Here is a 23,299-nt window from a genome sequence, read left to right on the forward strand (position 1 = left end):
CGTTATGACTGCAGTTAACTTTGCACTAGAACATCACTAATTGACCAGTGTAATGTACAAAACTAATTTTTCACAGCTCAGGGACATGAATCATTACTTGATCTTGTCACTAAAGCATTTACTTCACTTGCTTAATTTCAAAGTTATCATTATAAAATGAAGATGAATTAACAGTGCACGTTCTAAGCTATAATAAATTATTAGTCTCTAATAGGTACTTCTGGGAGTTTAGTTTTTCTTCTTGCATTATATGGGAGATGTGGCAAACCTTTGAAATTAGGTTCTACTCTCAAATGATCTGTTTTCCAATTGAAATTAGTGAATCTAACATGAAATAATTTATTTTTATATTCAAAGCTTTAAGTCATTCTGTTTTTAAAAACCTTCCACTCTCCTCATTACTGTTTTTAAGGATTTGGTGAAAATTCACAGGAATCTAGCACTGGACATCAATGATTCCGTTGTTAACAAAAATGATCAGAACCTATATCAAATTTTTATTAACTACAAGGAAAGGTAAGACTTATGCACTTTTACTAATTGTGATAATCTGTGCTCAATTTGGTAAAGTATTTTACTATATTTTTGTTTGAATATTTCTGAAGCAGGATTGAGTTCAATGGTATTAATATACTTATTAAGCTAATGTTTGGTGTTTTCAGCCTGGAAGTCAAAATGTAACCTATTGCTATATAAACCCTCCCTCTTCTTCACCCCAGTTTTGGCAGTATTGTTACATAGACAAGTTACATCTATATTTTGAACAAAACTTAGCTGATTTTGCACAGCGTTTTTTTCATGCAAGTAATCCCAGGTATTTTATGGCATGTACCTGTATTGTTTAACAGATGAAATGTTATAAAAGGGGAAGAAGATGCAAAATAAGGCATGGATGTATATTAAAGCCATTCCAGGTTAAAGAAAACAGAAGTCATAACTTGAAAGAAGAGAAAGCAGGTGCAAAAGAGAAGAGAGAGGAGACTAAGGTCTTGCTCTACCCTACAGTCAGAGGTGTGACAATGAAGCAAACACGCTCTACCTTCAAACTGTGAAAAACAGCCAAGCTGGTAACAGGATAGCTGTGGCAGCATACCATATCCTGTAGGCTAATTGCCAATTTTTTTACCCAGCTTTTCAGGTTGTTTTTTTCTGCCAGCACTGAACAGCTGTTGGACTGTACAGATGAACTTACATGCCTGTGGTACTTAGCTGAAAACCACTTGTACTGTGGGCTACAGTGCTGACCTACCTTGAAGTAACCCTTGGGTTCGGGTTAAAAATGAGTTCCTTCTGGGACTGGAGCAGGAAGGACCTGTGGGAGCTAATTGGATTTGCTTGAGGTTGATGGGGAAGGAGGATTGTTGCAGTAAAAACAGGCTTGTGAGAAATTGGGCAGCAGCATCTAGAAAATGTTAGACAGGAGAGTTCTTTTTCTGAGGGAGGAGGGTGTCCCAGGCTGCCTATAAACAGTCTTGCCTTCGGAGACCCTCTGTCTCAGCTTTTATGTTGGAGCAGGACGTAGTTATTTCCCAGGCTGTTAGACTTTTTGCTGCTGTAGGAGGGAATTAGAGGACAATAAGTTGTTCTGGAAAATGCTTATCTTTCAAAAGTAATTCTGAGATGTGTGCTAAAAGGGGCACAAAGAACACTGAGAAGAAACCTCAAGTTTATGTTATACAAAAAGGAAACAGATGGAGGTAGACTCAGTGTCTGAACCGTGCAGTGATTAAAAGTAGTCAGAACTGGTAACTGTTAAATCAGTATCATCACTTCAATTGTGAAAAAATAAATAAAAAAAAAAGGTAAATAGTAGGTGAGAGAAAAAGAAATTTAGGAGACCCCAATGGAAAGTTTATGGGAACCCCCCAAAAAAGGGATTTGAGGCATACAGAAGGAATCACCTCAATAAATATATGAAAAAGCGAAAGGAAGCACCACTCTTTGCAATGGGACTAGCAGAAAGAAGCACTCCAAACAAGGGTAAGAAACTCCTGTCATAAAACCCATCTCCTTCAAGAAGTGTTGCTGCCCTTGACAACTACTGAAAAATTCACGAGTCTTCATATACTATTATTTTGATCTGAGACCTCGCAGGGTATAACCTGGTAGAAACTGTTGGAGATGAATCAGTTTCAGCAACTTACAAGTTCTTTAAGGGTTAACTGTAATTAATCTTGTTAAGCCTGTGTTACAGAGTTTATTCATTACAACCTTGGAAATCTACAGTGTTATAAATACTACAGACTGTTCTATTAAACAGCAGTTATGCTGCTTTTTAATGAGACCTGTATTTATTAGAATGTATACATGTGAATATTAAAGGAAATTGCAATGATTTTACAGCATTTTGAAGGTAATGAAAATTGTATTCTCCTGAATATTTTTCCTTGTATACGTGCTGCCTATTGAAGTCTATGGCTAAATCCTGTCCTTGCTCATTTAAGCACTGCTCCTTTTGAAAGGATTGTTAACAGTGTATTTATGAAAAATGATCAAGAATTGTTCTTAAATAAGCAAATGTTCCTTTTATGATTTATCTCTTGCTTTGATTTAGATTGGTTATTTATGGGCAGTACTGCAGTCAAGTGGAGATAGCGATATCATGCTTAGACAACATCTCTAAGACAAAAGAAGATGTTAAATTGAAGTTAGAGGTATCAGTATTTTTTAACATATATATCTACACATTAGTGTAAAAAAAACCAGATGTTTTTTATGAATAAGCCCTGCTTTCATCCAAGTCAGAAACTTTATGATGAAAAACTAGCTGGACTGATACGGGCATGTGTTTCTCTTCATTCTTTTTTTTCTGAGCCTCTGGTCTGTGTATGTGAGCTGTTGCAGTACACTTGCTGGCACTGACATTGTTAGGGTTAGGGGCTTTTTTGGGAAGTGATCATCAGCGATACCCTTCTGTTTATTGTGACATCCCAGGCAAGAATACAGAATTGCGGAATCACTCAGTTTGGGAGGCATCTCTAGGCTGAACAAGCCCTGGTCCCACAGCCTCACAGGGCTTGCTGTCTGCCACAGCCCCTGGGTCCTTTCCAGCAGAGCTGCTCCCTAACTGGTCAGCCCTCAGGGTTAGTGTGTCCCTGGTTAGTGTATATAAGGTGAAGGACTTTGCCTTCATCCTTGTCTTCATGTGAGGTTCCTGTTGGCCATTCCCTGAAGAGTGTCACCTGCACCTCCAGTCTGGTGTTGTCTGCAGACTTGCTGTGGGTGTACTCTATTTTTCCTGTAGATCATTGCTAAAGATATTAAATGGGAGGGGTCCCTGGGCAGACCCCTGAGAAGCTCTACTTGCAACCGTCCCTCAGGTAGTGTAGGAAACATAAGTCACGGCTCTTTTTGAGCTTTGTGATCTGCACAGTTTTTCATGCACCTAGAAGTTCATTCATCTGGAGCATAACATCCCAACCTGGATATCAGGATGCTGTGGGAGATGATGTTGGAAGTCTTGGAAAAGTCAAGGTAGATTCTCCTCACCCCTTCACAGATCTAGACATTTCATCATGGGAAGCAGTCAAGTACCTCAGGCATTGATTTAGTCACCTTCTTCATGTGCCCAGAAATTGCTTCCAAGAGGACTTGCTCCATAGTTTTTGCATGGGCTGAAGTGAGACTGACTGACCTATAATTTCCAAGATTATCTTTTGCTTTTTTTGAAGTTAGCTGTAACATTTGCTGCCTTTGTGCTTATAGGCAATGTCTTTTCTCTTTTTTTTAGTTCAAAGGAATATCTAATTTCTGTTGTCTGTGATGTTTATTCTGGTCTTTCTCGTGCTGTTGAAATATCTAAGAACAAGTGTCTAGACCCAGTCTTTTTTCACTTAGCTATTATTGCCATATCAGCTGCTTTCCTTTGTTTTGTTGATATTCTTTATCTCAAGCTTAATGTAGTTGCTTGGCCCATATATCACATCAGTGTTTTATTTTCTAACTCTCTTGTCTTATTTTTTCTGCTTTGAACTAGGAATGTTCCAAGAGGGCAAATAATGGGAAATTTACATTGCGGGATCTTTTAGTGGTTCCAATGCAGAGAGTGCTAAAATATCACCTACTTCTCCAGGTATTTTATTTTTGGAATTTAAGGGGGCTGAGAGCAAAACTATGATTGTTTATCACCAGGGGATTGTAAGAATGAGAGCAAACGTCTTTATCAAAGGGACGTGATTGACATTTCCACAGGTTTGAGGCTGATTTGTTATGAAATAAAATCCAGTCAAGTATGAGTTTTCTTCCAGAGATCATTCCTCAGAGATGAAGCATATCTGGGGGAAAAAAACGGATAAAACACAATTGTTTCCTCAGTATCTGAACATTTCATTCTTGGTATGTTTAAAATGATTAGTAGTACCAAACTGTAATCATGGTACTTTGAAATGTGAACTGTTACCCCCCCAAAAGAGGAAACTGGACCATATTTACAGCATACTTTTAAGATTCTTCTTTGCTGTCATAAATTACAATAAAGCCATATTTATTTTGAAATGCTTCTTGTTACAACCCACACAGAGTTAGCTTTTGTCGTTAGTCCTGTAGTAAGGGTGGAGAGTCTTATAAATTTAATTTGATAGCTGTGCCAGGAGACTCATTAGTTCAGCTGCAAAGAAAGATATTACTATATTAGACTGTCAACCTTGCTGATGCTTGTAAAATGTCATTTAAAAAGATCTACTACTTGTATGTGAAGCATAATTTTGACTCTGCAGTGCAACATATGTTCTGTAATATTAATTTTTTTGAATTATTTATATAAGTGAGTCATCAATATTTTGATCTGTGGAAAATTGGAAAAAAAATGAATGGTTCAAATGATTTTTAGAAAAATGTATGAGATCCAAGTCATGATTTTATAATCAACCTGTGTATTATGAAAAGATGATATACAATATGTTACAATGCTGTAATGTGTGATATTATAGTATACATTGTATAAGAAAGAAGTATTTTATAGTCTTTGAAAGTAAAAAGTCCAGTAAATTGTTATAATAGTAATGTGAAGAATAAATACTTACTTCCTAGGATTTTAGCAAGTTATGTTAGCCAAAATGTATAATTCTCTTCTCAGATTATAAAGAAGAAATAACCTGTTTTCCCAAGATGTTACTTTTTCACTTCGTAAAAAACCAAAATAGCCCCTTTATTTTCCATACGGGAAGTGGCTTAAAAAATTATTTAAAAATTTACATTTGATTTAAATATGTCTTCTGAGTCAGCTTTATCTTAGGTGTAATGAGACAGTGACTTCTTTTAGGCAGTTGTGCAGCTGAGCTGAGATTTTATTGCCAGCATACGTCCCTCGCTTCAGACAAGTGTGTGCTTTGGAATGGGATGATATACTGTGTAGTAATGTGCAAATGAACTCAAGTGTTTACCTGTGCTTTCAGCATGCACATACAGTAATGATCTGATTGACAAGTTTTAAGTGCTAGACAGACCAAATTAACTTCTAATGATGGTTCATTATCAGCTAAAGTCAGTGTTTTAGGCTATACAGCAATATTCTTAAACACTTGCCAATTATCTGTTTGTAGTAGTCCCTACTCAGTTATAGGCTGCTCACTGTGGGGATGAAAATGTGAATTCTTGGGCTGTGTTTTCTGGTTTTGGCTTTTTTCTTTTTTTTGGGTGAGTGGGGGTGGAGATGAGCAATAACAACTTCAATTTATAAACTGACTGACACTAGGTGAAAAGTTTTAACTGCTCTGTCCACAGGAGCTGGTAAAGCACACTACCGATCCCATGGAGAAGGCAAATTTAAAACTGGCACTTGATGCAATGAAGGTAAGTATTCATAGCAATGAAATATTTATGTCATTGTTGACAGTTAAAATGGTAGCTCAGAACTGTATTTCCTGGAGGAGATAATGTTCTTCACAGCAGGTCAAACGTGTTTTTACAGGTCACTGTGAGCTTCATGAGTATACCAGGGCAAGTATATAGTTGAAGGCTTTGCTCAGGTCTGGGAAACAAGTTCAGTGGAGGGTTTATGAAATGAAACTTCCTTATTTCAGTTTACTTCTACATCAATTTGCTGTCATATAATGAGATGAAAAACATGTGTTTCAATAATGTTGGTCTCGCTTCCCAACTTTAGAAATATTCCTAGCACTGTAACTAAATTCTCATCAAGGTCAGTAGTTTCCCAGTGAGCTGGAGGCAGTTATCTTTCCTTACAAGACTTTTTTTTCCTGTCATCTTAGTATGATCTCTGTGGTTTTACCTTTGAAAGAAGTAGTGTCTATCTGGAGGTAGAGTATCTGTCACTGTACATTCACCTGCAAGTGGTACAAACAAACGCTTTGTAGAATAGCTGTACTGTCTTATGTATAAGGTAATATATTATGTCTTCCTCTGCACAGCTTCATAAATGAAGCATAGTTCTGCTTCAGCTGGCTTCACAGTGTGAATTGTGACATTCATGTGCTGGAATTGTGAATTTTTTTTCCATCCTTTCTGAGGGGAAAGGGGAAAGAAGCCAGCATGGCATAGGTCATACCTCCTTCTGTTATAATGTGTATGGTCCACAGAAGATGCTGAAGTCAGACGAAGTTTTGGGTCATACAGCTGTCTCATATTGTGTGACTGTCCACCTTGAATGCCTGGAATACAGACCAACTCACAAATGAGATTTTTGGCTCCCCTTTCTTGTCAGCCAGTTTTGTGCAGTGAATGCCGAGAGCGCCGTCATGATAATCTCCCACCAAGAGATGCCTGAACTGGGATGGCACAGTGTTGCTTCCATCTAGTGGCAAGCCATGCATGTTGGCTGCTGCTAATTGGCTAGGAAGATAACCCTGCTTTTTATTCCCTCTGTCCACCCCCCCATTTTTTTTTTTGCATTTGCTGGCTTGCTTCATTGTTTTTTGGTGGCTGTTGGACTGAAAATGAAAGACCAGTTAAGAAATCTCTCTTGCCAGAGTGGCTGTGGCAGTTATGCACTAGCTGGCAGGACATAACTAGCCAATTGAAAAACTCCAAAACCCATAACCCCCTCCCCCCCAGCCCACAAAAAAACCCAAATATGAGCATATGAGCATCTCTCCTCAAGGCTGTAGCATTGTTTCCCTCCCAATTTACTGTATCCTCTTACAATAGTCCCTGCCAAGGTAGTAGAAGTAACTGTGCAGCATCGTTATGTTGCTTCTAAAAACCGTGGTGTGTCCACTCGAAAATAAATAGGCTTTGGAAGAGCTGCCAGCAAAGTGGTACTGCCTCCTCTCCCCTCCCCCCTGCATTCTAGGAAGGGTTATGCTGTCAGATTTGTTTTAGCAGCAAGAAAAGAGGTTATTTATTTTCTGCACTGACTCTTTTAAGACTGTTGTGAATGTGTCCTGCACAGATTCATTTGGGAAGCTAGCACAATGATGGCAGTTATTCTTAGATTATGATTAAAAATGTCTTAGGAAGATGATGTACCTTTCTCCCACCCTCCAAATCTGTGACCAGATTGAAGGTATACTATAAAAGCAAGTTGCGAAGATCAGAATGCCTTTTCCGACTGCTGCTTTCAGCATCCCTCACCTTAGCAATTACCACTCCTGCTCACTCCTCATCTCTAGCCATAAACAGAGAAGCCCCAGAAAATTGTTGCTATTACTCAAGCATGTTTAGAGCATTTTAAAGGCTTTAGTGAAATGTGTACAGTACATGTTCTGGTAAAGGGGACAATAATGATCTCAACCTGTAACTTCAGGTAGTATATTCCATTAAAAGCCCCTTTTAAAATCTGTTGTATAATAGCTTCTCTCTGCTGTGCAACAGTATGAGCAAGACCCTGCTACTGGGGCAGTAGCACCCAGGCTTATGATACATTTACACCGTATATGCTGCTTTTGAGCTGCCTTACATACATTTTCTACTATATGCTGTGTTTACCTTTGGTCTTATTCTCAGATATTGGATGTTGTTGACTGCTTTTTTGGACCATAAGTGTGCTGCATAAATTATGTTTCCATCTTTAATCTTGAAAATAAGGCATTAATGGAATTCAGAAAAAATCAGCCCTTCTTTACTATCGGTTATGTGTTTCCCTCTGTCTTGCTACTACATTTGTGTTTCAGTAGACATCATGAAGCAAGTTGGAAATATGATTGAAGATATGGATAGGCTTTTTTCCTTCTTTATTTAGGCACACATTTTGGTAATACTTGAACATTAAAGATAATTGTTTTGAAAAAAAGTCTAAATATGCAGATAAGTCAAAGGCAAAATTACAAATAAATTTGCCAAAATAATGTATTAAAGTGGTCTGTTGTGGAAAAGTTTTCCTCCCTTTTTCTGTTGGTGCTCTAGGACTTGGCTCAATATGTAAATGAAGTGAAGAGAGATAATGAAACACTCCGCGAAATTAGACAATTTCAACTATCAATAGAGAATTTGGTATGTGGTATGTTTCATTTATACAGTTTTTGAATCACTTTTGATCAAATATATTGATGTATTCTTTCCCCATTTCATACGAGATTATAGTACTCTTGGTGATATTTAAGTAAAGTATGCTTTGTTTGGTCTAGAATGATGCAAATATTTAAGTACAGAAATCTGTTATTTTGGAGGTCTGTCTGTAGTTAAACGTATTTTCACAGTTAAAGGTTTGTGTGTTTGTACACTGACTCAGGTGGGTTTTTTTAATGCGAAAAATTTTCCCATTTGAAGACAAAAATAGAATGGACTTATTCTTTACTTAGTTTAGATGATAGTGAGGAAAAGGCCTGAAATGTCCTTTTTTGGGGCAAAAGGAGTGAGTAGTCTAACATTTGAATGTATCATCATCTTGACATTTTGCTGTATTGAATCATACCTATTACTTTTGTTTCAGAATCATTCCCTCTTACAGTATGGAAGACCTCAGGGTGATGGGGAAATAAGGATTACTACGTTAGACAAACGTGCGAGGCAAGACAGGTGATGGCATGACTTCTGTTGTTTGCTATTAAAAAGCCTGTACAGTAACTCTGTCTTCAGTTTTGAGATCAGCTCAGTGATTCTTGAGAGTACTTTCCATTTCACTGTGCATTTGCAGAGCCTATTGACCATTTACCAAGTGAATTTGCAGTGATCTATGGCAAGTTAGCTATTGCGTTATCATCTAGGATCCCCCAAGTACCTTGCAAGTAATAAGTCTAATCAAAAGTACTTTCAATGTTTTTTATTTTGTTATTTGGTAGATTAGTTGTTCACCTTCAAAATTTTAAGTGCCTGTCATGGTTTAGCCTGGCTGGATGCCAGCTGCCCACAAAAGCTGCTCTATCATTTCCCCTTCTCAACTGGACAGGGGAGAAAAAATACGACAAAAGGCTCGTGGGTTGAGGTAAGGGCAGGGAGAGATCACTCACCAATTACTGTCACGGGCAAAACAGACTCAACTTGGGGAAATTAGTTTAATTTATCACCAATCAAGTCGTAGTAGGATAATGAGAAATAAGCCAAAATCTTAAAAATGCCTTCCCCCGCTCCTTCTTCCCAGGGTCAACTTTACTCCTGAATTCTCTACCTCCTCCCCCTGAGCAGCACTGGGGGATGGGGAATGGGGGTTATGGTCAGTTCATCACATGCTGTCTGTGCTGCTCCTTCCTCCTCACTCTCTTCCCCTGCTCCAACGTGGGATCCCTCCCAGGGCAGACAGTTCTCCATGAACTTCTCCAATGTGAGTCCTTCCCACGGGCTGCAGTTCTTCAGGAACTGGTGCAGCGTGGGTCCCCTGTAGGGTCACAAGTCCTGCCAGCAAACCTGCTCCAGCATGGGCTCCTCTCCATGGGTCCACAGGTCCTGCCAGGAGGTTGCTCCAGCAGGGGCTTCCCACAGGATCACAGCCTCCTTTGGGCATCCATCTGCTCTGGCTTGGGGTCCTACATGGGCTGCAGGCGGGTATCTGCTCCACTGTGGACCTACATGGGCTGCAGGGGCACAGCCTGCCTCACCATGGTCTTCATCACAAGCTGCAAGGGAAAAAACTCTCTAATCTGGCGTCTCGAGTACCTCCTCCCCCTCCTTCTTTACAGACCTTGGTGTCTGCAGAGTTGTTTCTCTTGCATATTCTCACTTCTCTCCTGCTGCAATTGCCGTTTTGCAGAGACTTTTTCCGTCCTTCTTAAATATGTCATTACAGAGGTGCTACCACCATTGCTGCCTTAGCCAGTGGCGGGTCCGTCTTGGAGCTGGCTGGCTCTGGCTCTGTTGGACATAGGGGAAGCTTCTCGCACCTTCTCACAGACGCCACCCCTGCAGCCCCCCTGCTACCAAAACCTTGCCACGCAAACCCAATACAGTGTCACAGTCAAAGGTGTGTAAAAGAAGACTTTGGGCATTAGCTTTCTGGAGTGTTAACCATCTTTATACTGTATTTTTATAGGCATATCTTCTTGTTTGATCTAGCTGTAATTGTTTGCAAACGAAGAGGTGATAATTATGAAATGAAGGAAATCATAGATCTTCAGAAATACAAAATTACAAATAACCCTACTACTGATAAAGAAAATAAGAAGGTAAATATTTGTTGCTAACTCATGTAAAATGTGTATTTTTAGAAGCAATTTGAAACATTTTGCGGGAATTCAGAATGTATATACAATTTCTTTATGAAGTTCTATGTTTTAAATGTAAGCTGAAGTGAATATTCAGGGATTTCAACTTTGTTTATTTTGATGTAATTAAAATGTTTGAGTAAGTCTTTCCTAAGTGAACACGATAACGTGAACTTGCTGTTCCCAATATCGGGGAATTAAGAAATACACAAATGCTTTATTTTTCTTTTTTTTTCTCTTCTTTTCTTCATAACTGATGACCTTCATATTGCCAATCTTTTTATACAGTGGTCTTATGGCTTCTACCTCATTCATATCCAAGGTCAAAATGGTTTAGAAGTTTATTGCAAAACTAAAGACTTGAAGAAAAAATGGCTCGAACAATTTCAGATGGCTCTGTAAGTAGATTTTTATTAAGGTAGAATCGTGTTCATCACCAGTGTAAGGCTGTGATTTAAATAATGCTGAACTGTTTTCAGATTTAGATTTTTTTTTTTTAATACAGTCTAGTTATCTATTTTATATGACTTTCTGAGAAACAACTGATAGACATCTTCATGAACAGAATATTTCCCTGAAACTCCTCTTGGCAAAGACAGAGAACATCTTAGGCTATGTATTACTTTCCAAATCTACTGTTAAGACTGTTTTAGTAATACTGTCTTAAGCAACCAGGGGGGAATACTAATTTTTTTAGTAAGAAATATCTAACACACTAGTGACATTTCTTCCCCTCCCATTTTTATTTCGATTAATTGAAATATATTTTTTGATAGGTGATGCTGATGATTTTCGGGAGGGGTTTTTGGCATTTTTTTCTAGTGGCTTTTAACTATTTTATTGTTTAGTATTTGGATCAAGTTGCTTGGCTTATTAAATTTAGTTTTAAAAGGCTGATTTCCTTTGTGTTTTCAACTAAGAGGAGATTGCTTTAGACTTCTTGAAAAGTAAGTAAAGTTGTTCAGATGCAGCACTGCAGCTTACGTTATTGTTATGCAACATGAGCTTTACTTCCATTTCTGATTCTTCTCAGAAAGACAAACCTTATTATTGACACCTCAGGGATTCTGATTAAATTTAAAACATGTGAACAGGGGAATCGGATGACAGGGTGATGCTTGCTTTGTGGGGGGGAAAAAAGTGTGAGGGGAAGTGAGATGCTCCCAGTGAAAACAGAGAGACAGCATTAATAGACCGTTCTGGACGTGATTGTAAAGGCATGTGGATTCAGAAAAAAGACTATGTGCTGATACAAGTGAAAATTGCTCGTAAACTCTCTCTATATTTTTAAAACCTTAGTATGATGAGTGCTAATGATTTAAATGAAAACGTAAGGGAGGAGAGCCTGGACTAGACAGATATTATGAGGCCTACTTGCTAGGGTTCCCATGTTGCTGATTTTTATTAAAGACAAAAATGGCATGTGTTTTGGCAAAAATTTCTGGGTAGCATAGTGGAAGAGGTGTTTATTTGTATGTGTGCAGAAAGCTGAGTACTTTTTGCCTCTTTCTGTCCCTGTGCTCTCCCTGCTTCCTGTAATGTCATTATTGATATTTGCTTAAACATAGATAAAACGTGTATGAAAAACATAAGGAACTCAGACATGTCAGCTTTAGCATTGCAACCATTGGTCATTCTCCAGGCATCTTGGCCCAGTGCACAAAAAAAACCCAACCAAACAAAACAAAAGTCAGCCAAAGAGCAAAGTAGAGCAGTAAGAGCTATGTTTTTTCCCAGGAGCGTGTCCTCAGTTCTTCCCAATCATTTTTACAGTCCTGTGCAGGACCCCTCTGCACTGCCATGTGTGTGGTGAGTGAGTGCAGCTGCAGTGTTAGGCACCAGCCAGTGCTCATGAACTGTTCATGAGCGTGCGTTTGCAAACAATGGTTTACTGCTGCCAGTTGCCCTGTGTGAGCAGAACAAATGGGACCTGAAGGGTTGACAAGTTCATGTGCTACTCTTTCCTTTTCGGCACATGGGAGTTGGTCGTTGAAAATGAGAGTGGTGGTGTGAGCCTTGTCTTGTATGGATGTTTGTCCTTCTCATAGACCCATACCTCTAGTTTAACCTTTTCCTGTGTGATTAAAGGCCATAACGCAGAGGCATGGGAACTGGAGCAAGCAGGGTTGCTGCAGGTCGGGGCTGAGGTACAACGTGATATAGTGGCAATATTTGCAATGGGCAATGCTTTTGCTGCCTTATATTTATAACAACTAAGATTGAAAACAATTGGGAGCTTTTATGCTTTCTGAAGTTTTTATACCCTTCCCTCAACTCCATTATATGGGTTTGACTTCATAGCGTATTTCCTTCAGCAGCTCTCCCAAAACATATAGAATCATAGAATCAGAGAATGGTAAGGGTTGAAAGGGACCCTAAAGATCATCTGGTTCCACCCCCCTGCCATGAGCAGGGACATCTTCCACCAGACCAGGATGCTCAGAGTTCCATCCAGCCTGGTCTTGAACACTTCCAGGGAGGGGGCATCCACAGCTTCTCTGGGCAACCTGTGCCAGTGCCTCACCACCCTCATGGTGAAGAATTTCTTCCTAATATCTAATCTAAATATGCCCTCTTTTAGTTAACAGCCGTTCCCCCTTGTCCTGTCACTACACACCCTTGTGAAGAGTCCCTCTCCATCCTTCCTGTAGGCTCCCTTCAGGTACTGGCAGGCTGCTAGAAGGTCACCCCAGAGCCTTCTCTTCTCTAGGCTGAACAGCCCCAACTCCCTCAGCCTGTCCTCGCAGGAGAGGTACTCCAGCCCTCTGATCGTCTTCGTGGCCCTCCTCTGTAACCTCTCCAACACATCCAGGTTCTTCTTATGTTGAGGGCTCCAGAGGTGGACGCAGGACGCCCGGTGGGGTCTCACGAGAGCGGAGTAAAGGGGCAGAATCATCTCCCTCAACCTGCTGGCCACGCTTGTCTTGATGCAGTCCAGGATACAGTTGGCATTCTGGGCTGCAAGTGCACATTGGTGGCTCATGTTGAGCTTCTCATCCACCACTACCCCCAAGTCCTTCTCCTCAGGGCTGCTCTTGAGCCACTCTCTTCCTAGCGTGTACTTGTGTTTGGGATTGCCCCGACCCACGTATAGGACCTTGCACTTGGCCTTGTTGAACTTCAAGCGGTTCACGCACACCCACCTCTCCAGCCTGTCAAGGTCGCTCTGAATGGCATCCCTTCCCTCCAGCGTGTCAACCACACCACACAGCTTGGTGTCGTTGGCAAACTTGCTGAGGGTGCACTCAGTCCCACTGTCGATGTCGCCAACAAAGATATTGAACAGCACCGGCCCCAGTACTGACCCCTGAGGCACACCACTCGTCACTGGTCATTGAGCCATTGACTGCAACTCTTTGAGTGCATGCATCGAGCCAGTTCCTTATCCAATGAGTGGTCCACCATATCTTGGTGTGTGTAGCGATAGTTGTATTCTAATGTATGCTGAGGCACAAGAATTTGTGTGTTGGAATAGACTAAGCAAAATGTTTTGGACAATTGGCTGGTTGGTTTGATTTGTTGTTTGCGGGGGTCTCATTGCCTACTGTATAGGTTATCTGTTTTAATGTGATACTACTCTGAAAAGTAGCTGTGATTGAAATTATGCTGTCATTCATCATACTCAATTATAATTGCTGCTTCTATGGCCAAAATACTTCTCAATACTTAAAAATTTTATTGAGACTGCAAAATCAGTTGAAGGGGTGATTTACATTTTTTTGTTTGTCCAGAAGTGTTGTTTACTAAGTTCCAGACAGAAATTTCAAGGCAGTTTTGTTGCCTTTGGGTTAGCATTCTGTATGAAGTGAGGCTGTGCAAATATTAATCTAAGAACATAACAAGAGAACAAATTAGGATCTGTTTTATTATTTTTAAATTAAGAATTAACCTTGTTGCCTCTAGAACAGTTTTGTTGGCATGACTATGTTAGCTAGGCTGCAGTTTTTGATTTTTTAGGAGCTTAGGTGTTTATAGCAGTATATGAACAACAGTGATTATAGTTATATTGCTGAAAAGGCACCTACTGTTGAGATGCTTGTGTCAATGAGATGAGAATTTGTCTCCAGATATGTGAAATTTATGTTATTGGTGAAGTATGAAATAGAGAATACTGCTTTGCTGGCTAGACTTGGTGTAAGTTTGGAGGGCAGGAATATATTAGGCACACTTGATATGGAAAATCTTTAAAGCAAGGAAGGGTGAAATCCCAGTGCAATTTCAAAAGTGTAACTTTTCAGGCTCGTAAGCGTCTGTTACAAAACTAGTTTCACAAACCTGTGAAAATATTCTCTTGGCCAGGACTGTTGTTACTGTGGGATATGGTGATTAGTTTTGTCGTGAGGGAGGTTAGGAATGATGGGTTACTGGTCATAAGAAAGTGAGTAAATTGGTTTTATTCATATGCCAGTTCTGTTGCTACAGTATGTATTTGCTGTTTTCTTGAGACTATTGCTTTATTTAGAAAATATATAATACAAAAACATCTCAAGTTTTATTTTTCCTAAGAATTCTGTGTTATTGATGAAGCCGGTTTATATACTACACTGTATCCTCAGCAGCAATGATACTGTGGCATGGCTGCACTGGATTTGATACTATTCGCAATAGTCTCCACAGCTGAGGCTGGGTCACCTCCTCTCCTCTTCCTGCGCTGCATGCCCACCCATTCCCCCTTCTCCCCCCCCCCCCCCCCCCCCCCCCCCCCCGCCACTTATTGAGTTCAACTTTCAAAATTGCTGGTTATTTGGGAGCATTACATTTTCTAAGTGATAATAAAATGACGTAGGGCACTGGAGCAGCCCAGTTAACATCACAGTCAAAGCTATTGAAGCTGAAACTTTGATTGTACTTATAAGTGTGATGAATTTGAGAGGTTTTTGTAAATCTAGCAGGCAGAGACTAGTGGAGGATGTTTTAACAGAAGCCATCATATTACAAACGGCTGAGTGCTCTCTTGGTGTGCCTGCTCCTTCACTGATGTGAATGGAAGTTTAGCATGCACAGGATAACCGCTTATTGCCTTAAGAGATGCGCTGCTTAACAGCGATAGTGTTTAATTTGAGCAGTTGCTATTTTGTTCTTCAAACTCTGTTCATAATAATGGATGAGCCTATAGCTGCATGGGTAAATGAGCACCTTTTAAAAGATAGTACTACAAAGACTTTACTGTACTAGACATGGAATGTTTAAATTTAATCTAGCATGTCAACTAGAATTGGATGAAATGCAAAGTCATTCCATATCCAAGATAATGGTAATAGAAGCATACAGCCAAATTACTGCACCAAATTACGCAGTGGATTTAGAGACATCATCAAAGAATCACAGAATGTTAGGGGTTGCAAGGCACCTCTGTGGGTCATCTAGTCCAACCCCCCTGCCGAAGCAGGGTCACCTACAGCAGGCTGCACAGGACCTTGTCCAGGCAGGTCTTGAATATTTCCAGAGAAGGAGACTCCACAACCTCCCTGGGCAGCCTGTTACAGGGCTCTGTCGCCCTCAGAGTGAAGAAGTTCTTCCTCATGTTCAGATGGAACTTCCTATGCTTCAGTTTGTGCCTGCTGTCCCTTGTCCTGTCACTGGGCACCACTGAAAAGAGTCTGGCCCCATCTTCCTGACACCCACCCTTCAGATATTTGTAGGCATTTGTAAGGTCCCCTCTCAGCCTTCTCTTCTTCAGGCTGAACAAGCCCAGCTCCCTCAGTCTTTCCTCATAGGAGAGATGCTCCAGTCCCCTCACCATCCTCATAGCTCTCCGCTGGACTCTCTCCAGTAGCTCCTCATCTTTCTTGAACTGGGGAGCCCAGAACTGGATGCAGTACTCCAGATGGGGCCTCACTACAACAGCATAGAGGGGAAGGAGAACCTCCATCAGTCTACTGGCCACACTCCTCTTAATGCACCCCAGAATCACATTTGCCTTCTTGGCAGCCAGGGCACACTGCTGGCACATGGTCAGCCTGTCGTCCTCCAGGACACCCAGGTCCCTCTCCGCAGAGCTGCTCTCCAGCAGGTCCACCCTGAATGTATACCTGGTGCATGGGGTTGTTCCTCCCCAGGTGCAGGACCCTGCACTTGCCCTGGTTGAGCTTCATCAGGTTCCTCTCTTCCCAGCTCTCCAGCCTGTCTGGGTCTTGCTGAATGGCAGCACAGCCTTCTGGTGTATCCACCACTCCTCCCAGTTCTGTGTCATCAGCAAACTTGCTGAGGGTACACTCTCTCCCTTCATCCAGGTCATTGATGAAGAAGGTGAATAAGACTGGGCTGAGTACTGACCCCTGGGGGACACCACTAGCTACCAGCCTCCAACTAGACTCAGTGCCGCTGATGACAACCCTCTAAGTTCAGCCATTCAGCCAGTTCCTAATCCACCTCACTGACCACTCATCCAGCCCACACTTCCTGAGCTTCCCTAGGAGGCTGTTATGGGAGACAGTGTCAGAAGCCTTGCTGAAGTCGAGGTAGACAACATCCACTGCTCTCCCCTCATCTACTCAGCCAGTCGTGCCATCGTAGAAAGCTATCAGGTTGGTCAAGCATGATTTCCCCTTGGTGAATCCATGTTGACTACTCCTGATAACCTTCTTTTCCTCCACTTGCTTGATGATGACCTCTAGAACGAGCTGCTCCATCATCTTTCCTGGGATGGAGGTGAGGCTGACTGGCTTGTAGTTCCCTGGGTCCTCCTTCGTGCCCCTTTTTGAAGATAGGAGTGACACTGGCTTTTCTGCAGTCCTCGGGCACCTCTCCTGTCCTCCAGGAGCTTTCAAATATGATGGAGAGTGGCTCAGCAGTGTTATGCGCCAGCTCCCTCAGCACTCGTGGATGCATTCCATCGGGGCCCATGGATTTGTGGGTATCCAGATGGCATAAGCGATCCCTCACGCAGTCCTCCTCGACCAGGGGAGGGTCATCCTTTCTGCAGGCTTCCTCTCTTACCTCCAGAGCCCGGGATTCCTGAGGGCCAGACTTGGCACTGAAGACTGAAGCAAAGAAGGCATTCAGTAACTCCCACCTGCTCTGCATCCTGCCTCACCAGGACACCCACCTCATTCAGCAGTGGCCCTACATTATCCCTAGTCTTCCATTTGCTGCTGATGTAATTGAAGCAGCCCTTCTTGTTGTCTTTGACATGCCTTGCCAGATTCAATTCCAGGTGGGCCTTGGCCTTCCTCATTGCATCTCCGCATGCTCTGACTGCATTCCTGTACTCTTCCCAAGTGGCCTGTCCCTCTTTCCACGTTCCATGGACCTTTCTCTTCCACCTGAGCTCCACTAGAAGCTCCTTGCTCATCCATGTGGGTCTCCTGCCTCCTTTTCTAGGTTTCTTTCTCAGGGTGATGCACCACTCCTGAACGTGGAGGGAGTGACGTTTAAACAGTGACCAGCACTCTTGGACCCCCATACCTTCAAGAGCACTGACCCATGGGATTCCTCCAAGTAGGTCCTTGAAGTGGCCAAAGTTAGCTCTTCTGAAGTCCAAGGTTTTGATCCTACTTATCGCCCTGCTTCCTCCATGCAGGATCCTGAACTCCACCCTTTCATGGTGGCTGCTGCAGCCGAGTCTACCTCCAGTCTTCACATCCTCAGCCAGTCCCTCTTTGTTTGTTCGTACAAGGTCCAGCAGAGCACCTCTCCTTGTTGGCTACTCCACCACTTGCATCAGAAAGTTATCATTGATGCTCTGCAGGAACCTCCTGGATTTTGTGTGCCTAGCTGTGTGGTCTTCCCAGCTGATGTCAGGGTGGTTGAAGTCCCCCATGAGAACCAGGCCCTGTGACTGTGAGGCTACTTTCAGCTGCTTGCAGAGGGCCTCATGAACTTCCTCCTCCTGGTCAGGTGGCCTGTAGTACACACCCACAATATGTCACCCATATGAGGCTGTCCCTTAATTCTAACCCATAAGCTCTCAACTCCTTCTTCATCTGCCCCCAGGCAAAGCTCAGTGCATTCTAGTTGCTCCCTCACATACAGAGCAACTCCACCACCTCGCCTTGTTGGGCTGTCTTTCCTAAAGAGTGTGTTGCCATCCATGACAGCATGCCAGTCATGCGAGCTGTCCAACCACATCTATTAACTGAAAGTTTGTCAGCAATATGATACAGTGCATGGTTTATTTGCTGTAACTAAGCCATTAATAACCTCAAAACCTGATTGTGAGTGTGACACAATTTTGTTAGATTATCTGGTAGCATATCCTGTCTAGTCTCTCTTCTCCTGTATTAAAACCAGCCAGAAGAATCAGAGCATATATATGTCTCATAATACACCTACAAATTATGTAAAATATTTGATATTTTTATGTTACTCAGCTTATGCTAAAAGGTAGAATCATCGATTGATTTTTTTTTTCTCTAGAAAGCTCTCCTACAGATGCTTTTGTTATTTTAAAAGTGCCTATTTTTAAAAGTAGTAGCTAATATATGTCAATGAGTTTATGCTAACCATTGTATATTAAAAGAAAAAACTCCTTGAAAGTTGAAGTTGTCCTCCTCTATTGAATGCATGTATATACTTCAGTTACATTACTGTGGAACTACTTAGCTGACTAATTATCAGATTTAATTTCTTATTATCTGGCAACTGCTTTTTTTGTCGTTGTTGTGATGAGTTTAAATATCTTATTTTGTTGTCAGGTGATAGAATAAATACTGAAAGAAAATATGTTGGTTACTACTACAGCTGTCTCATGTTGACACTACAAACGTTTGCTTCCATTCACTAAATATTTCTCTGTGTGTAGTTTGTTTCTTGATCACAGTAAAGCATGGAGGGAGTTGTATGTGTAGCAGGTGTGTGTTGTCTTCCTCATAACAGCAGAGACCTTTTCCATGAAAGGCCACATATTACATTTTCTCACTGACTTAATATCTGAATTCGTTACTGTAACACGGCATGCAATATCATGCTGCTTTGTGCTGAATTTATTTTGTCATCATGATGTCCAATTTGCTAATTTAATTAAGTCTTTCTCTGATCTCTCAGTTGTACTTTGTAATCCACTCTAAAAATGGCTATCAGCAAACTTCACTCTAATGTATATTCCTAGACAGGAACGTATTACATAGAAATGCAATTTAAAATGTAATTTCAGATTATGCAAGCTACATAAGTAGTGGATAGAGATCATTGGTTTTCTAGATTTTAAAGAAAACTTGTACAAGAAACAAGGTAGGTGGAAAGCATTCTCTACCTATTACTATACCTATTTCCAAATTTGGTTTGCACTCTGTGACTAATGACATTGGCCAGATTCAGCTCAAATAGGTCTGTTCCCTCAGATAGTGCATTAATAATGCATATGCGTTAAGACTTCTGAGAAAATCTTTGAGCTCTGACATACTGAACACTGACATATTGAATTAAAGCTTTCTTATCAGAGCACTTTAAAAGCCTTATCTGCTCCATTTTTCAAACAGCCTGCAAAGGTGTTTCACTTATACAAACCTCACATAGGTTACCAGAGCAATAAACAAACAGGTCTCTCTGGGCTTCTCCATCAGTATGAGCATTTCAGTATTGCAAAAATGAATGCCAAGTTCATGTCTACCAAAGAAGAATGGTTGGCTATTCTTTGCTATGACTCCAGCTGTTTTTGATCAAATGTTTTTCAGGGTTTTAAGCAAACATTCACAATGTGTTTGTAGCTATGCAATTTCTTTAGATTATTCCAGACACAGCAAGAACTGTGTGAAGATTCTGTCTATGACGAAGAGCACAGTGCAAGAACAGCATAGAATGTGAAAGCAAAGCAGAATTTATGAAAATGGTGTGTAGAGACTTGGAGATGATAAATATGCTTTGATATGATGTCTTCTGGTTCACAAAGATCAAAGATTTCCCAGTCCTTATGTTTTTACAACTTACCTTATGACATGTGAGGTATATTACTTTGAAAATTAATAAATGTTTCTTAATTTTAAGTAAAATAAATTTGTAGTGCCACTACATCATAAAAATACAGTACCACCATCTAAATACTGGGTTTTGCACAAGGTGTTAGTTTTTTTCAGTCTGTAAATGTGAAATGCTGTGTTATATGTTTGTCCTGATACTTTGGCTATATGAACAGATGTCCTAGTGTCTTCCTGGCAATGAATGCTGCCTTTTTTCTTAGCAGATTTAGGTGTTTGTCCTGTAATTTACAAGTTTGTGGCTGTATACATCCAATATTTTTACATTTTTTACTCCAAAACCTAGACATTTGTCTTCAGTTATGTGTAAATACGTGATAAAAATATTTAAAGCTTATCAAGACAAGCAACTTTGTAAATTTTGATCTGTAAGACTTAGAACTTTCACAAATAAGTCTCAGTCAGTGAATATTTAAGTATTAAAAATAATTTGCAAATAAGAATATTTAAGTATATAAAGTATTGATGCTTTTGATTTGAATACTCATGTGCGACAGAGCTTTGTTCCTATTGGGTAGTGTTTAAAATTGTTGTACAGGAATAGATTAGCTCAAAGCAGTCCATCTCCCATGCTTTTCAGGGAAGTAGACTGATAAGGAAAAACGAAAGCCATTATCTTGTTTGAAACAATGCAATACGTTTTCAAAAAGCTAACAAGATAATTTCCTTTATCTTAAAAAAGCCATTCATCGTATGATCAAATAAGCAAATTTCCTAGCAAAGTCTTAGAAGTTGTGTGTTCTTGATCAAAAGCAAAGTTTACTTGTGATATAGTTAATTTAATTATATAACATGTCATCTTGATGGAGACTCTTTGATGTGACAAACCAGAATATTTGAGTATTAGCATATGGAGAAGGGATTGATTGATTAATTCAGTAAATAGCATCTTCAAAGATGATTCCGAAGTATGACAGCCTAGCTGGAACAGCAGAAATGAATTAACTGTAAGTAATCAGCATTGCTCCTGAGAAGGTAGAAAAGAAGCTGAAAATCATTGATGTGAAATGACATTGCCCATCTCTAGTGAGAATACCCCTTTAGAATGCCATTTTCTCACTTCACCTTTTTACACTAAATAATAAAATCCTTGTAAAGATTGAAAAAGCATTATTTATTTGTGTTTTTGTCTCTGCATTGTTGTTTTTATTACACAAATGTCTTTCTGTAAGATGACAGCATGTTGTGTGAAGTGATCAGTTGAAATGGTGTTCCAAAGAGCTGAAATGTTTTGTGTGGAAAGAAAGGGTAGTGCAAATGTAAGGCTGGTTCTGCTGTTTGTGGGGAACAGGATTCTGAGGGAAATTGGCTGCATATCAGAGCAGGGAGTGAGGCTGAGCGTCTCTTGGGAGAAACTTTGCGTGAAATTTTTCATATGAGATTTGACTGAAAGCTTTTGGTCTTGTTTGACAGTAAGGTGTATGGTTTTCCGTTTCATAGCTTCTGTCCTTGTTACTACTTAAAACATTTGAGTATGTGGCAATGTTAGCTATATTTTATTGCCTAGTTTAATTTTCCAAAATTTTCTGAGATGCTTAGTAGTAGTTGTCATGGCTAACTTCAAAGGTGCTTAAAATTCTGAAAGGAGGTACTTTTGGCACAAGCGAGGAATTTTAGCTTAGAATGTCTTCGTTTTTGTTAGCAGTTAATAACGTAGAAATACTTATGGCAGATCTAGGTTCGTTGATGGATTTCCTACAGTGATATCAAGTATTAGTACAATAAGTAAAACTGGAATGAGAATTTTCAGTGTCCTCGGGTATTAACCTGTGCCATTTTCTTTATAGGCTATACTGCATGAATACTGCATCAGATTTCATGTCACATATACTTTAAAATGTTCTTCAGTAGTTCGTGCTCAGGGTGTCCATAATTCTGAACAGTTCTGTATGGAGTATTTTAAATTATTATAAGCATGACATGGAGTGCAGAATAATAACAGCCCTAAAATGAAAGGTCTAACTTGGGGTTGAGAGTTGAGGAGAGTTCAAGGTATTGAGTTTTATCTGAGCTCCCTGTAGTATTTCTTCTTTTAATACTTAAAACAGTTGCAATTCATTGGAGGCTCCTTATCTGATACTTCATACATCTGCTTATTTGTATGCCTCTGGGCTCACAGGTGGGCATACATACATTAACTATTCTCTAAAGCCAAGTTTCAATCAAGTGAGATGGCTACTCAGTTTCAAATAAAAGTACTTTTAAAATTATAGGATATTTGCAAGCATCTACATACAATCACACCCTGCAGAATTTCTTGTGACAGGACTGCATTCTTGAAGAAACTGTTATGTGAAAAAGATCTTCAAAACCTGACCTAAGTAGCATTTCTGCAAAGATGAGTCAAAACCAAAAATAAGAAAATATCATTAGAACTTCCTAGCGTGTGTTTTGCTTTTGGGGGGACAACTGTCAACCCCAGAGAAAGGGCAGCTGTCTCACTGTGCTGTTATGCAGAACCTGTGACTCTGCTGCACAGCCTGTTTCTGGCGCAAGGGCATCCATATCTGGGCACTTGCTGCTGTTCCGGGTCCTTCAGATAAAGATGCTTGTGGAATTGCTGCTGGGGGAAGAGAAGGCTCCTCTTCTATCCAAGTTGACAGTCTAGCTGAGTTATGAAAATCTGGAGGAACATCTCAGGGCTTAGGCAATACCTGTGAGGTTTATCATCAGTCCCTTGAGAAGAATGGCTGGATTCAATCCGTGTTTACAATACCTTTACTTTCTCTGTATTTAACAGAAGTAGTGGTCTACTCAGCAGTGTTGAGGTCAGCACCTGCTTTTGTTTATACCCTGTCTTGTTTTATAGCTAATTCACTTTTGAACGGAGCTTTCTTGATCCATTTGCAAAGA

At 40.4% G+C, this 23,299-nt stretch overlaps 1 protein-coding gene across 3 annotated transcripts in view; it reads left to right on the top strand.

Moving 5' to 3' along the window:
* Window positions 1-23,299, top strand: part of VAV3 (vav guanine nucleotide exchange factor 3) — a 203,619-nt gene that overhangs the window by 83,727 nt on the left and 96,593 nt on the right. For all 3 annotated transcript variants that reach the window (XM_075422241.1, XM_075422242.1, XM_075422243.1), the window contains exons 8-15: window positions 413-516; window positions 2,555-2,654; window positions 3,977-4,072; window positions 5,722-5,790; window positions 8,302-8,388; window positions 8,828-8,913; window positions 10,361-10,493; window positions 10,821-10,930. In XM_075422241.1, the coding sequence (XP_075278356.1) occupies window positions 413-516; window positions 2,555-2,654; window positions 3,977-4,072; window positions 5,722-5,790; window positions 8,302-8,388; window positions 8,828-8,913; window positions 10,361-10,493; window positions 10,821-10,930 (785 nt within the window). The remainder of the gene's footprint in view (window positions 1-412; window positions 517-2,554; window positions 2,655-3,976; window positions 4,073-5,721; window positions 5,791-8,301; window positions 8,389-8,827; window positions 8,914-10,360; window positions 10,494-10,820; window positions 10,931-23,299) is intronic.

Source organism: Opisthocomus hoazin, chromosome 6 (assembly GCF_030867145.1).
Source record: "Opisthocomus hoazin isolate bOpiHoa1 chromosome 6, bOpiHoa1.hap1, whole genome shotgun sequence".
In the NCBI taxonomy this organism is placed as follows: domain Eukaryota; kingdom Metazoa; phylum Chordata; class Aves; order Opisthocomiformes; family Opisthocomidae; genus Opisthocomus; species Opisthocomus hoazin.